The sequence below is a fragment of the Callorhinus ursinus genome, unplaced genomic scaffold (assembly GCF_003265705.2).
Source record: "Callorhinus ursinus isolate GAN/ISIS: 27379988/994484 unplaced genomic scaffold, GSC_fseal_2.0 scaffold25, whole genome shotgun sequence".
Classification (NCBI taxonomy): Eukaryota; Metazoa; Chordata; class Mammalia; order Carnivora; family Otariidae; genus Callorhinus; species Callorhinus ursinus.
Window position 1 is genome coordinate 16,500,171 of NW_027397087.1, and position 15,888 is coordinate 16,516,058.

Below are 15,888 nucleotides of genomic sequence, written 5' to 3' on the forward strand. Positions count from 1 at the left end.
TCTCCTTCTATTTTCAATGATAGCCTAGCTGGGTATAGTATTCTTGGCTGCATATTTTTCTCGTTTAGTGCTCTGAAGATATCATGCCAGTCCTTTCTGGCCTGCCAGGCCTCTGTGGATAGGTCTGTTGCCAATCTAATGTTTCTACCATTGTAGGTTACATATCTCTTCTCCCGAGCTGCTTTCAGGATTTTCTCTTTGTCTCTGAGACTCGTAAGTTTTACTATTAGATGTCGGGGTGTTGACCTATTTTTTTGATTTTGAGATGGGTTCTCTGTGCCTCCTGGATTTTGATGCCTGTTTCCTTCCCCACATTAGGGAAGTTCTCTGCTATTATTTGCTCCAATATACCTTCTGCCCCTCTCTCTCTCTTCTTCTTCTTCTGGGATCCCAATTATTCTAATGTTGTTTCATCTTATCATATCGCTTCTCTCTCAAATTCCGCCCTCGTGATCCGTGGTTGTTTCTCTTTTTCTCAGCCTCTTTATTTTCCATCATTTGGTCTTCTATATCCTGATTCTTTCTTCTGCCTCATTTATCCTAGCAGTTAGTGCCCCCATTTTTGATTGCACCTCATGAATAGCCTTTTTGATTTCGACTTGGTTAGATTTTAGTTCTTTTATTTCTCCAGAAAGGGTGTCTCCAATATCTTCCACGCTTTTTTCAAGCCCAGCTAGTATCTTTAAAGTCATGATTCTGAACTCTAGGTCCGACATCGTACTAATGTCAGTATTGAGTAGGTCCCTGGCAGACGGTACTACCTCTTCTTCTTTTTGCTGAGGTGATTTTTTTCGTCTTGTCATTTTCTCCAGAGGAGAACAGATGAATGAGAGAACAGAATGCTAACAGGTTAACAACGTCTCCAGCAAATATACTCTATTCAAATCAGAAAAGACCTGAAACCAGGGGACAAGAAAGGGATAGAAAGAAGAGGGAAAAAAAGGAAAAAGAAAAAGATAAAAACAAACAAAAACAGAACAAAACAAAAAAAAAACGGAATCTGATCAAATATGATCAGGCTAGTGCATAGATCAGTGCCACACACTAGCTTTTGGGCATATTTTGGTCTGTTAGAAGAAAGTGCCTGCTAAAATTTTAAAGGAAGAAGGACTTATATATGTACAAAATAAGGGTTGATACAATGAAGGGATGGCAGATGACTGTAAAAATGAAAATTATAAAAGATTTTATAAAAGGACTTAATAAGATAAGAAGTTGTTTTTAAAAAGAAACAAGATTTAAAAAGAAAAAGAAAAAAGAAAAAAAAAGGGAGAGAATGTGATCAGGCAGGAGACTAGAACAAAGCCATACACTAGTGATTTAGGGTATATTTTGATCTGTTAGAAGAAACTGTATCTCAAAATTTTAAAGAGAGAACAACTTATATATATATGCCAAAAATAAGGGTAACTACTATGAAGGGATAAAAATATGACTCTAAAAATGAAAAATAAAAAATGTTTTTTTTTAAAAAGGGATAAGATGTTGTTTGAAAAAGGGAAAAAGAAAAATTCAAAAAAAAAAACAGTTAAAAAAATTAACTTTGAAAAACTAATGAATTATGGTAAAAAAGCCATGAATTCTATGAGCAGTATTCCCCTAGCACTGGAGTTCTCCCGTTCTCCTTGATGGGTAAACTTGGTCTTGGCTTGCTGGCTATTTGTGCTGATCTTCTGGGGGAGGGGCCTGTTGCCGTGGTTCCCAAATGTCTTTGCTGGAGGCGGAATCGCCCCACCTTTGTGAGTCCGGGCTAAGCAAGCTGCTCTGGTTTGCTCTCAGGAGCTTCTGTTCCCTGCAAGCTCTCCGTACAGCTTTGGAGGACCAGGGTGAAAATGGTGGCCTCCCAATCTCCACCCGGAGGAGCTGAGAACTCGGGGCCCCGCTCCTCAGTGCACCCCCAGAGAAAAGCAGTCACTCCCGTGTCCCCAGTCTCAGGCCGCACTCCGTGCTCACCTGGCCTGTGATCGAGCGTTTCTATGTCTGGCACCCGACCCTGTGTGGAGTCTCCAAACCCAGCAGATCCCTGCAGTACACTCCCACGCCGCTCCTCCCGGGGGAGGAAGGGGAGTCTCTCTGCCGCTTGTTGGGTCCCTGCTGGAGGAGCAGTGGCCCGACTGGGCCGCGGATCACAGTTTATGGCAACCCCGAGCTGAGAGCCCGTGCCTCGGCTCCGTCTCTGCAGCCGGCTTCCCTGCTCCGATACCTGGGAGCTCTGCTGCACTCAGGCACCCCTGGTCTTTCTGTGACCCCGAGGGTCCTGAGACCACACTGTCCCGCGAGGGTTCCACCCCCCGCTTAGCCACTGGAGCGACGTCCCTCAGCAGAGCCGACTTCTAAAAGGTCCGATTTTGTGCTCCGCGGCTCTATCACTTGCCAGAAGCGGCCGACGGAGGCCCCCTCCCCCGCTGTCTATCCTCCCTAATATCGCCTCAGATTCACTTCTCTGCATGTCCTACCTTCCAGAAGGTGGTCGCTTTTCTGTTCAGAGTGTTGTTACTATTCTTATCTTCGATCTCCTGTTGAGTTCCGTAGGTGTTCAGAACGGTTTGATCCCTATGCAGCTGAATTCCTGAGACCAGACGAAATCCAGGTCTCCTACTCCTCCACCATCTTGCTCCGCCACCCCTGTCTTAAAAATTCTTACGAGAGTTGTAAGGAATGATCAAATTTACCTAAAAAATCCTTCAGTTAAAGACTTTTTAAAAATTATATGAGCTTAAAAAAATGATATAAGCTTATATATAGAAAATCCTTAAAGCAAAAAAAAACTGTTAGTACTAATAAATGAATTCAGCAAAGTAGCAGGATACAGAGTCAACACACAATAATCGGTTGTATTTCTATACACTAACAATGAAAAACCTGAAAAGATAATTACAAAAACAGTAACATCAAAAAGAATAAAATACTTAGGAATTAACTTAACCAAGGAGGTGATAGACATGTATAAAGAAAACTAGAAAACATGGATGAAAGAAATTAAAGAAGACATAAATAAATGAAATCATACCCCATGTTCATGGATTGGAAGATTTAATGTTTTTAAAATATTGCTGCTACCCAAAGAGACCTATAGATTTAATGCAATCCCTATCAAAATCCCAATGACACTTTTTTGTGAAAACAGAAAAAAACCTATCCTAAAATTCATATCGAGTCTCAAGGGACCCAAATAGCCAAAGCAATCTTGAAAAAGAAGAACAAAACTGGGGGATTTATACTTCCTAATTTTAAAACTTACTACAAAGCTATAGTAATCAAAATAATATGGTACTAACATAAAGACAGACATATAGACCAGTGGAGTAGAATAGAGAGCCCAGAATTAAGCCCTCATATAATTGTCAAATGATTTTTGACAAGGGCGCCAAGACCATTCAGTGGGGAAAGGACAGTCTTTTCAACAAATGGTCCTGGGAAAACTGAATATCCACATGCAAAAGAATGAAGTTGGACCCTTATTCTAACATGCTTAAATAAAAATTCTCTCAAAATGGAAAAAAGACCTAGGGGTGCCTGCGTGGCTCAGTCGGTTAAGCGTCCAACTCGATTTCAGCTCAGGTCATGATCTCATGGTCGTGAGATGGAGCCCTGCGTTGGGCTCAACACTGAGTGTGGAGCCCACTTGAGATTCTCTCTCTCCCTCTGCCCCTGACCTTACCTCCCACTCCTGAACTATCTCTTTCTCTCTCAAAACCAAACAAAACAAAAAACTAAATTTAAGACCTAAAACAATAAAATTCTTGGAAGAAAACATAAAACAAAACCTTATGACATTGGATTTGGCATTGGTTTCTTGAATGTGACACCAAAGGCATAGGCATCAAAAGAAATAATACACAAAGTGGGCTTCATAAAACTTTCAAAATTCTGTGCCTCAAAAGACACTATCAAGAGACTAAAAAGGCAGCATACAGAATGGGAGAAAATATTTGCAAATCATATATCTTAGAAGAGGTTCATATTCAGAATGTATAGAGAATTCCTAAACTCACTAGCAAAAAAAAAAAAAAACCTGATTCAAATATAAAGTACTTGAATAGACATTTCTCCAAAGAAGATATACAAATGGCCAATAAGCGCATGGAAAAAAAATGCTCAGCATCACAATCATTAGGGAAATGCAAATCAAAACTATAGTAAAATGCCACTTCATACTCATTAGGATGGCTACTATAAAAAAACAAAACAAAACAACAGCAAACAACAAGCATTGATGAGGATGTGAAGAAATTAGAACCCTCATGCACTGGGGGTGGGATGTAACTTGTTCAGCCACTGTGGAAACAGTATGGCAGTTCCTCAAAACATGAAAAATAAAATTACTATGTGATCCATCAATTCCACTTCTGGGTACCATGCCCAAAAGAATTGAAAACAGGTTATCAAAGAGATATTTGTATATTCATGTTCATAACAGCATTATTCATAATAGCTAAAATGTGGAAGCAACCCAAGTGTCCAAGAATAGATGAATGGATAAGCAAAATGTGGTATGTACACATTCAGCCTTAAAAAGGAAAGGAATTCTGCACTATGCTATAACATGATTGAACATTGAGGACATGATGTTAAGTGAAATAGCCAATCACAAAAAGGCAAATACTGTATGATTCCATGTATATAAGGTACGTAGAGTAGTCAAAATCATAAAGACAAAAAGTAGAATGATGGGTTGCCAGGGCCTGGGAGCAGGGGAGCATAGGGAGTTATTGTTTAATGAGTAGAGGGTTTCAATTTTACAAGATGAAAGTTATGGAAATGGATGGTAGTTGTGGTTGCACAACATTATAAATGTATTTAATACCACTGAATTGTACATTTTAAAATGGGCAAGATAGGAAATTTTGTTATGTGTATTTAACCATAATTTTTTAAAAATAGGTCCTGATAGAAAGCCCAGATTCTATGGATTTAAAGGAGCTTAAAGAAAGATTGCATCAAAAAGACTTCTCAAACAAAAGTGGATAAGAAACTAGAACTAGTGGTGGAAGGCCCTGGATCAATGTAATCAGGAAGTTTCTCACTCTTAGAGCTGTCTAGAATAGGCTGTCACTGGAGGGGCGAACACCCCCACCCCCAAGCAGTGGATATTAGGGAGGAAACTCCTGCCTCAGCTGAGCGGATAAACCAAATGACGCCCCTCCACAGACAAGGCACTAGCTTCTCAGGAGAGTCTGGAACAATGTCAGGGAAGGTGGAGGCTCCTATGCTCGTCCCTTGTCTTAATCCTATTCGGTAGCTCCTTTGATAGAGCAGAAGACCAGGGAGGAATGCCACCAGCCGCCACCTTTAGCACAGGAATTCACATCTGGCTCAAGAGAAGAATGTAGTGCTTAAGAGCCAGGACTCAGGAGTCAGCAGGCCTGAAACTGATGACCCTGTGAACAGGATAGTTAAACTCTCTCTCACTTTCCCGTCCTCCAGCAGGGTAAATAATAGTTCTCACTTCATAGGGGGCTGTGAACACAAAAATGAGATGATGTGAGAAAGCATCTAGCAAAGTACCTGACACTTAGTAAATAATCAACAAATAGTAGCCATTATCATCATTATCTTCAGTGCCTAAGAATATGTAGGTCATAGTAGATGCTCCAGACATATCATCGAATGAATCACAGAAAATTCTGCTCCACGGGCAGGAAGGAAGGAATGAGAGAAGACATTCAAATTAGTCAATCACTTTCATCTAAGGTTGAGTAGGGGTTGGATAGCAAAGCTGCTGACTAGTGGTTTTACAGCGTTACTGTAGAAAGTTCTTGATCCATTTTACCTGTCTTCCATTGTTATATTTGGGCCTTAGCATCCAGGGTACCTGTTTACCATGGAAGTCCAGTCTGGTTCCTGTCCCACAGTGTGCAGTTGTCGTCTGCCATTTTGTGTAGTTGCCCAAACAGCAATGCCATTTAGGGGGGAAAATATTTATTGGAACAAGATACCGCTAAAGTTCAGGGTTTCTCTATTCCAGTTAGGGACTAAGCCATAGAGTCGCTCTAAATGAGGCTTTGGACTGCTTGCTAGGTGTGTCACCAGGGTGGGAGGAGGAGAAGGAGAAGGAAGAGGAAACCAGACAAGAGTTCCAGGGGCCACACATAGAAGTCATGATATTTGGGGCGCCTGGGTGGCTCAGATGGTTAAGCGTCTGCCTTCGGCTCAGGTCATGATCTCCAGGTCCTGGGATCGAGTCCCGCATCAGGCTCCCTGCTTAGCGGGGAGTCTGCCTCTCCCTCTCCCTCTTTCCCTGCTTGTGCTGGCTTTCTCGCTCTCTCTCTCTCAAATGAATAAATAAAAAATCTTAAAAAAAAAAAGTCATGATATTTGGAAGGGGAAATAAGGATGACCAGAATCCTGAGACTGCTGAATAGGCTCAACGTACTTCCCTACTGTTACCTCCTCGAGTCATCTGCCTTCCCTCCAAAATTAGACAAGCTCTGTGGTCCTCTCCCAACCTAACACGTCTGTCTCTGCATCCCCTCCATTCTGACAGAAAATAGAGTGGTGGGGGGTATTGAGCAGCAGAGTGTGGAGAGTGACCAGTTTGACCTCTCAGGGCCAGGCCAAGGGCAGGGGAAAAAAGGGGAAAGAAAGCAGAAAAACAAAAGAGGGAAAGAGAGCAGAATCAGGAAGGTTTACCAGAGAAGGTGAGTTTCCAAGGGTGCGGAAAAGCTTACCAGCCGCGCGGTGAAGGAAGGGCTTGTGGTTCCCCGGAACAGCGCGCGCAGAGTGGAGTAAAGGAGGTGGCACGTCGGAAGCTGCAAGCAGTGTGGTGGGAGGCAAGACTGGTTGGCGGGGCCAGGTGACATGGGCTTTGATGTGTTGAGACTTAAATGTGAACGTGACAAAGCACCACTAAAGGGCCTTCCCTGGAAAAATGACAGGGAGACGGTGTTTTTAGACAGTCCCTTTGGCTTCAGTGGGAAGACGCACTGGAGGGTGAAAGACCTCTTTGTAGAGCAGAGAAATGGAGCCTCTTCCTTTCATTCCTGTCACTGGGGGCTTTCTTTTGTCCTAAGGGAGCCAGGCAGAAGTGTAGCATATTAGTTGTTAAGATCAGGGACGCTGGTGGGGCGCCTGGGTGGCTCAGTCAATTAAGCGTCTGCCTTTAGCTCAGGTTGTGATCTCAGGGTCCTGGGGATCGAGCCCCGTGTGCGGCTCCCTGCTCAACAGTGAGTCTGCTTCTCCTCTACCCCTCCCTCTGCCTCAGCTTCTGCCCCTGCTCTCTCTCTCTCTCTCTCTCTCTCTCTTTCTCTCTCAAATAATAAATAAAATCTTAAAAAAAAAAAAAGATCAGGGACTCCAGAATTTTCCTAAGATGGTGAATGCCTTCTGTCTTTTCACCTCTTAAAAATCTCCCCAAAACAAGGAGAACAAGGAAAAGACATACAAGCTCCATCTCTTAGAAACTAAGAGACATTGCAGCAGGAAACTACATGGTACAGAGAAGCTGAAAGATGAAGGCCACTGACATCATGGGACCAAGAGAGGTGAAACCTAAGAGGCTGATACCAACAAGAAGGAAGCCAATTGACTTCCTGAAACCTGAGAAAGCAGAGGCACTAAATGCAACTAGAGATAGGATGAGGTTTCAGGCTTGAGAACAGGAGGATTTTGAAAAATCTGTGTAAAAAATAGCTAGACATCTGCTCCCCTCTCCCACCCTTGTAGAAGACCACAGGTTTATTCTCTGGAGAAGAGCTTTGAGCTTTATAAAGGACCCCACAAGTGGAGGAGGGCAGGGGTGAAACACTGAAAATAGAGATTGAGTAAATATCTACTTATTAACCAGAGAGACTGCCAGTGCCTTTCCCTTGCACAGCTTCTAGAACTCCAGTAGCCAGTTTATGCTTGTAGGCAAGAGAATCTAGAAGTCTAATTCTCAGGTAGAACTACCCCGTCACAGGACAGTGCAGAGCCCACTTGGCAAGAGCACTTCCCCTGCTTACAAAGCTACTCAAACATCTTTTAGTTGCCTTACTTCTGAATATGGACAGACGTCAGGGATCAGCAGACACCTGAGGAAAGCCTCCAATAGGAAATATGATCAAAAGAACAGACAAGACAGCATCAGTTCAAAAAGCAGGAGAAAACTTCCAAAAACTTATAATTAATTTCCTTAGAGCTGTTAGAGAAGATATTCTCTCCATAAAACAAGAATAGTATGCTATAAAAAAACTAACAAAATCTCCCAAAAATACAAATATGATTTAAAATTGTTTAATTCATAGAAAGTTTGGAAGACAAACCTGAGAAATCTTAGAGAAAGTTGGAAAAAAGATAAAGTGAGGGATGTGAAGGGAAACAAGATAAAAAAATTAAAAGATCAATCCAAGAGATCCAACATCTAATTAATAGAAAATTGGGAAAATAGAACGGAAAATGGAGAGGAGGATATTATCAAAGAAGATATTATCAAAGGAAACTTCATAAATGGATGAAGAAGATGTGGTATATATACACAACGGAATATTACTCAGCCATAACGAAGAATGAGATATTGCCATTTGCAATGACGTGGATGGAGCTAGAGGGTATGATGCTGAGTGAAGTAAATCGTCAGGGAAAGACAAATACCATATGATCTCACTCATATGTGGAATCTAAAAAGCAAAATGAATGAACAAGCAAAAATACAGAATCATAAATACAGAGACCAAACTGGTAGTTCCCAGAAGGGAGGGGGATGAGGAAATGAGTGAAATAGGTGAAAGGGATTAAGAAATTCAAACTTCCAGGGCGCCTGGGTGGCTCAGTTGGTTAAGCGACTGCCTTCGGCTCAGGTCATGATCCTGGAGTCCCAGGATCGAGTCCCACATCGGGCTCCCTGCTCAGCAGGGAGTCTGCTTCTCCCTCTGACCCTCCCCCCTCTCATGTACTCTCTCTCATTCTCACTCTCTCAAAATAAATAAATAAATCTTTAAAAAAAATAAAAGAAGGAACTTTAAAAAAAAAAAAAAGAAATTCAAACGTCCAGTTATAAAAAGTCATAGGGTAAAAAGTTCCACATAAGGAATATAGTCAATAATATAGTAATAACATTGTATACTGACATTAATCATGGTAAGCCCTAAGTAATGTATAGATTGTTAAATCACTCTGTTGTACACCTGAAACTAACATAACATTATATGTCAACTACACTTTAAAAAATTAAACAAAACTTTAAAAATAATATTTTTAGGGGCACCTGGGTGCCTCAGTCGGTTAAGCATCCGACTCTTGATCCTTCAGCTCAGGTCTTGATCTCAGGGTCATGAGTTCAAACCCCATATTTAGGGCTCCATGCTGGGTGTGGGACCTACTTAAAAAAATAAAATAATAACAACAACAATTTTTTAAAGATTTTTTATTTATTTATTTGACAGAGAGAGACACAGCAAGAGAGGGAACACAAGCAGGGGGAGTGGGAGAGGGAGAAACAGGCCTCCCCCTGAGCAGGGAGCCTGATGCGGGGCTTGATCCCAGGGCCCTGGGACCATGACCTGAGCCGAAGGCAGACGCTCAAAGACTGAGCTACCCGGGCACCCCAACAATAATATTTTTTAAAAGTGAAATGAAAACAATAATGGTCAGCCTGTCTAAAAAAAAAAAAAACAATGCTGAAGAGAAATAGCTTTTTAAAATTAAAAAAAAAATTAAAAAGGAAAGAAAACTTCCCCAGAACTGAAGGACAAATTGAAAGAGCCAAGTGAGTACCCAATAAAATGGGTGGAATTTAAATTTTTAAATACACCAGGATGAAACATAAGACTACCAAACAAAGAGAGAGAGAGAGACAGAGAGGAAAGAGTCTGTAAGAATAATATTTGACTTGGCAACAGCAACACTGCAAGCTGGAGGACAAAAGATCAGTGCCTTCAAACTTCTTAGTAAAAAGTATTGCCTCTCTAGAATTCTATATACGATCAAATTATCAATCAAGTGTACAGTAAGAATATTTTCAGACATTCAAAGTCTCAAAATAACTTACCTCCTATACACCCTCCTTTGTGAAGTTACTAGAGAAAGTGTTCCATGCAAACAGGAGAGTGAGCAGAGAGAGCTGAGGACCCAGGATCCAGGAGGGAGAGGTAAAGACTCTCCAGGCCTGGAGAGCAACCCATACAGACTGGAGCAGGGGGCTAAAAGGAAGCACAAAGGGGCAAAGGAAATTAGAGCATCTGGTGGGTTTCACCGCGAAGAACATTGTATTTCGAGGTTGTTGGACGGTAAAGAAACACCTGTGAGTAGAAACTAAGAAAACAAAGCAAATGGGCAGGCGGCAATGAATTCCAGGGGGAAAAAACTGCCTCAAGAATTTGATCAGAGTATATTCCTTGGTTCCTCAGTAGTGTATGATGAGCAAAATAATGTGAGCACCGAATATTGACTTAACCAAAAATTGGGATATTGGAAAAACTGAAGAGAATGATAGTGAGCTTCAACTTCCTTCAGCACAATAGAAAATCAACGAATAACATCTACAACTGATGAATCAAAAGAGAGCAGTCTAAGCATGTAATTTAGAAACCGGAGAGAAGAGGAAGGAGCTACAAGAGTGGACAGTGTCTGCCTCCAGGTGGTAGAGCAGGGGCAGAGGATGGAGCAGGCAAAGTGTGGTGACAGCACCGACCATTTAAAAGCCTTTCAGTGTTGACTGAAAGAATGTTGGACTGTTAGAATGTTAGACTGCCGGTGCCTGGGTGGCTCAGTTGGTTAAGCGACTGCCTTCGGCTCAGGTCATGATCCCAGAGTCCCGGGATTGAGTCCTGCATCGGGCTCCCCGCTCAGCAGGGAGTCTGCTTCTCTCTCTGACCCTCCCCCCTCTCATGTGCTCTCTCTCTCTCTCATTCTCACTCTCTCAAAATAAATAAATCTTTAAAAAAAGAAAAAGAATGTTAGACTGCACATGGGCCACTCTTTTTTTTGAAAAAAAAAATGGGAAAGAATTCTCTTTGCATTCACATAGATTTGGATTTGAATCCTGGAGAACTGTGTTGCTACCTGTGTGATCTCCAGCAAATTATTTTAATCTTTTTGAGACTCTGATTCCTCAGTTGTAATTGAGGCCAATATATATATTTATTTATTTATTTATTTATTTATTTATTTATTTATTTATTTATTTTTATTTATTTATTTATAAGTAGGCTTCACAGCCAGCATGGAGCCTAACGCGGGGCTTGAACTCATGACCCTGAGATCAAGACCTGAGCTGAGATCAAGAGTCCTACCACGCTTAACCGACTAAGCCATCCAGGTGCCCCTGAGGCAAATATTTTCATTACCTATCACATTTTGGTAGGATTCTATAGAAACCTGAATAAGACAATAAAGGTCAAATGCCTGGCAAGTAGTAGGAAAGCCCTCGATAAAAGTTTTGTTTACTCTATTTACCTGTTGCTTTCCATTCCTTTCTGGATACCGTGACCTCTCACCTTTCAGTCATCAAATCATAGTGCGGATTTAAGTCTCTAGGGTGTGTTTGCGTGTGGCCTCACCTCTCTCATGTGGACTCAGAGGTTTGATCTTTGTTAAAGAAAAACAAGCGGGTGACTCTTGACCTAAAATACAGCTCCCTTGAGTGAATTTGCTGATGAGGAAACGTGGTTTCTCCTACGGGCAAGGAAAACTCAAGTCACACCTGGTACTCTCAGCCAGTGATGAGCAAAACTTGGGTGAGAACCAGACATCGCAGAAGGTTCCAGGATCTCCCAGTTTGTGTGCACGAACACTTCCAGCTTACAGCCTTAATCCCTTCTGCTGGTGTAATCAGATCCCTCAGTTCATGATGAAAACCGAGCTCATGGTACTGTGACTCTCAGCCCAGCTAACTGCCACCCCCCCTTCCCCCGGTGAGAGCTGCACCTGTGAGGCTGGCCTGTGGCCCAGGCACCCGAGGCACCTGTGGCCTCCTGTGCCCTAGGCCCTGCCTTTGGGCTGATGTCCGGGCCATTAACTGTCGAACAGGGAACTTGAGGGCTCCCCGGTGGAGGTTACTCCTTCTTTTAGTGCAGCTATTGCTCTGTATGCAAAGCACAGGTGCAGGACTGCAGCTGATAACAGAGATCTATTTGGCCTCAGAGGAGTTTACAATCTCATGGGTGAGATAGATGTTCGCCACCCATTAGAAAAGGAAATGATCTAAGAGGGTGATTACGGGCTGCATATGGATTTAGTAAAGTCTTGGGTTTACGCACTGAAATGCTACTTTGGAGCTTCTCACACAGGCCTGGGAGCAGGTAAGCCCCAGGTCAGGAGGTTATTTTTAAGCGAAAGTCCGTATTCTTCAAATATTTATGATGTTTTATTCCTGGAGGGGCAGTGAGGGACAGCAGTGTGGGAGGCAAGGATGGTCTCTGAAAAGCTGACAATCCTTAACTGAGAATAGTGCCTTATGGAAGGGTGACCCTACAATTCACTCTCTAAACAGGGACACTTGAGAGTGAAAGGAGTGTAATTAATAAGCACATCAGGACCCCAGGCATAAACCAGGACTGGCCCTGACCAACCAGACACATGGCCTCCCCACTTCTAGGTACTTTGTAATTCTAAAAAGGAATACAGATAATCCCCAACTTATGATGGTTCCACCTATGATTTTTTGACTTTACCATGGTGTGAAAGTGATACACACTCAGTAGAAGCCACACACTGAGTTTTGAATTTTGATCTTTACCCATCTAGCAATAGATACTCCGATCCTCTCTCATGATGCTAGGCAGGCGCAGTGACCCACAGCTCTCAATCAGCCACACGATCCCGAGGGTGAACAGCTGAGACCCAGACAACCATTCTATTTCTCACTTTCAGTACAGTATTCCACCAATTACATGACATATTCAATACTGCATTTTAAAATAGGCTTTGTGCTGGATGATTTTGCCCAGCTGTAGGCTTATGTACGTGTTCTAAACACACTTAAGGTATGCTAGGTTAAGCTCTAATGTTTGGTAGATTAGGTGAATTAAAAGCATTTTTGACTTATGACACTTTTAATTTATGGTGGGTGTATTGGGATGTAATGCCATCAGAAATCGAGGAAAATCTATAGATTCAGTGACCTGTGGACCTGGGTTGCTGATTAAGAGAATAGATTCCCACTCAGTTAGAATGTCGAGGTTCATGCAGATTTAAAAGTCTTCTCAGGTAACCCTCCTGAACACCCTGGTTAAGAACTACTGGCGGGAGATCCCTGGGCCCTACACATTTCCTCCTCAGAAAGGCCACACCAGGGACCCAGTTTTAACGAGTGACAAGTATCCTCCTCATTGGTTAGGACTCCTGAAGAAGCTTCACCCCCCGAGTTTTGACCAAGGAGCTACTCAAAAATGAAACGCATCTACACTACTCCCCTGACCCGCTGCCTCCTCTCACACGGAACTCGATTCAAGCTTTCTTTTGGTTTGGTTTTTACCTGTCCTATCCAAGGCCCTCCCCTTACCAGAGAACCACCAGTCTCTCTATGTCAACAGCTCTTTTCCAAGAGGAACTCTAGCTCCAAAATAACTTCACAATGACTTCACAGAAGAGGAAATATTGGAGCAAATGCTCTGAAGAGCATTTGTAAGCCAAATGTTGTCTGATCCAAGAAATTAACACTTGATATGAAAGTCCTATTTGAAAAAGAGTAAGTGTGAGAAAGAGCATGAGCAGAGGGAGGGGGAGAAGCAGACTTCCCTGCTGAGTAGGGAGCCCATTGCAGAGCTCGATCCTCATGACCTAAGCTGAAAGCAGTCGTTTAACCACCTGACCCACCCAGGTGCCCCGATGTGAGAATCCTAGTTACCAAGCACTTTCACCCATTCCGTTCCATTTCCTGTTAAAGGTCATAGAACTACAGAATCTGCAGGTTAAAATTATACTTGTTTACCTTTCTCTCCCACCAAACTGTGATCTCCTGGAGGACATAAATTGCCTTATTAATATAAAATATCATTGAAATTACTATAGATTTGGACATATTTGTAGGGGCCTCACAAATGATTGTGGTTGAATGGAAAGCAACCTGCTCCTAACTCCACCTCTCCTGCTGACACAAGGTCTCTTTTCAGTTCTTACACTCAAGACAATTTTTCCTTTGTGATTTTTGTTTATAGCAAAGCATATTCCTCCCCGGCCACCTGAGGCAACTGGGAGCCAGCTTCCTCTCTCTCTTCCTCTTCCCAATCCCACTGGGACAGTTTCATTGTCATGGTTCAGTTTTACCTGGTTTTGTGACCTCTGGGTCTGTGAAATGAGGACCTGATCATGAGTCTTCTCTCCAGGGACACCTGGCTGGCTCAGTCGGTTAAGCGTCTGCCTTCGGCTTGGGTCATGATCCCAGAGTCCTGGGATCGAGCCCCGCATCAAGCCCCTCATCCAGCTCCCTGCTCAGTAGGGAGTCTACTTCTCCCTCTCCCTCTGCCCTTCCCCCACTCATGCTCTCTCTCTCTCTCAAATAAACGAATAAAATCTTTTTTAAAAAAAGTCTTCTCTCCAGTCCCCTGAGACCCTAACATTAATGACTCTGTAGAAAATCATTCTCTCTCTCCTTACACTGTGTTCCCAGTTTTCTTCTTCCTTGTCAAGTGAAGACTATTGCTTCAGATTGTCAGTCTTTGATAGATCTTTCCCATGTGACCCCTCCTTTCTGGCAGTTGAGATTCACCAGCCCCATCAAGAAAACAATCAATACATTATTCTAGCTTCAGATTGGATATGGATTAAATGTTGGCCTCACTTAGTTCTATCATATCAGCTTACCTTGCCTTTTAAAACTCAAAATGGGAAGAGCCAAGTCTTTTGGTTATTAAATCAGAGTTCTAGCTGTTGGCCCAAACCGCGTGGGTTGGCGGGGAGGAGGCATGATGTGTGTGAGTAACAGAAAAGGTGTGCACTGAGAGGTGAATCCACAACCAACATAAATATGTAGAAACATAAAGGCAATTGCGAGCATATAAGTACAGTCTCTGGAGAGGTTTTAATTTGGTCTCTTCTCCTCCTACCACAGAAACCAAATGATCGCGTCCATAAAGTGAGACTAGCAATAGGAAATGGCTTGCGAGGAGATGTGTGGAGGGAATTCAACAGGAGATTTGGGGACATTTGCATTTATGAGTTCTACGCTGCCACTGAAGGCAATATTGCCTTTGTGAATTATACAAGAAAAATCGGTGCTATTGGGAGAGTAAACTACCTACAGAAAGTAAGTACATTGAAAGATGAAAGCGTACATAGCTGCCTTTCAGAATACAGAGACTTCTTAAAAGCTGTGTCATGATGATGTTCTTAGAATTTCATACCGCATCAGAGCCATGGCCGATCCGTGTTCACCAAGACAGAGGATCTGCTCATTCTCTATGACGGTGAGCGCAAAGTGACAGGGCCCTTTAATTTTTAAAATCTCAATTTCTCTTCATAACAACCTATTACGCCTCTGCTACCTGCAACTTATGCACAGTCTTCCTGATGCCATTTATATGTGTAGATGACAAAACACCAGAAGCCTACTGGTTTGGTAAGTTTACCGCACACTGTGAAATGTGGTGTTTCTCACTCATGGTCCTATGTGTCACAGTGACCGGGGGACCTCTGTCTGTCTACAGGTGCAGGGTGCCACCCCCTGAGCTCCAGGTCCCGTGGTTCTGAGACAGCACCCGCATCGGTGTTTTTCAAAAGCTGTGCCTCCAGGGTTAGGAACCACCGTTTCCGTTTAGGCCTTCGAGAGAACTGGACTGCGCGGCAGCTCTGGGATCTCATAGACATTTGTATTTGCCTGATTACTCCACCAGAAAGATAGTTCTTACTTTTCAGCCAGCTCACATAGCAGTCTCTGTTCCCTCTCAGGCATTTTAATGGCCCGGGGTCTCCAGACAGTCTCTTCGCCTTTTTTGTGTTTGAGCAGTCAGTCTTCTGGGTGACCCCCTGTTT

General features: G+C 42.8%; 1 protein-coding gene across 1 annotated transcript in view; it reads left to right on the plus strand.

Moving 5' to 3' along the window:
- The window catches only part of SLC27A2 (solute carrier family 27 member 2), a 51,739-nt gene that overhangs the window by 24,115 nt on the left and 11,736 nt on the right, over nt 1-15,888 (plus strand). The window contains exon 5 of the mRNA XM_025884584.2: nt 14,969-15,163. Coding sequence (XP_025740369.1) covers nt 14,969-15,163 — 195 coding nt within the window. The remainder of the gene's footprint in view (nt 1-14,968; nt 15,164-15,888) is intronic.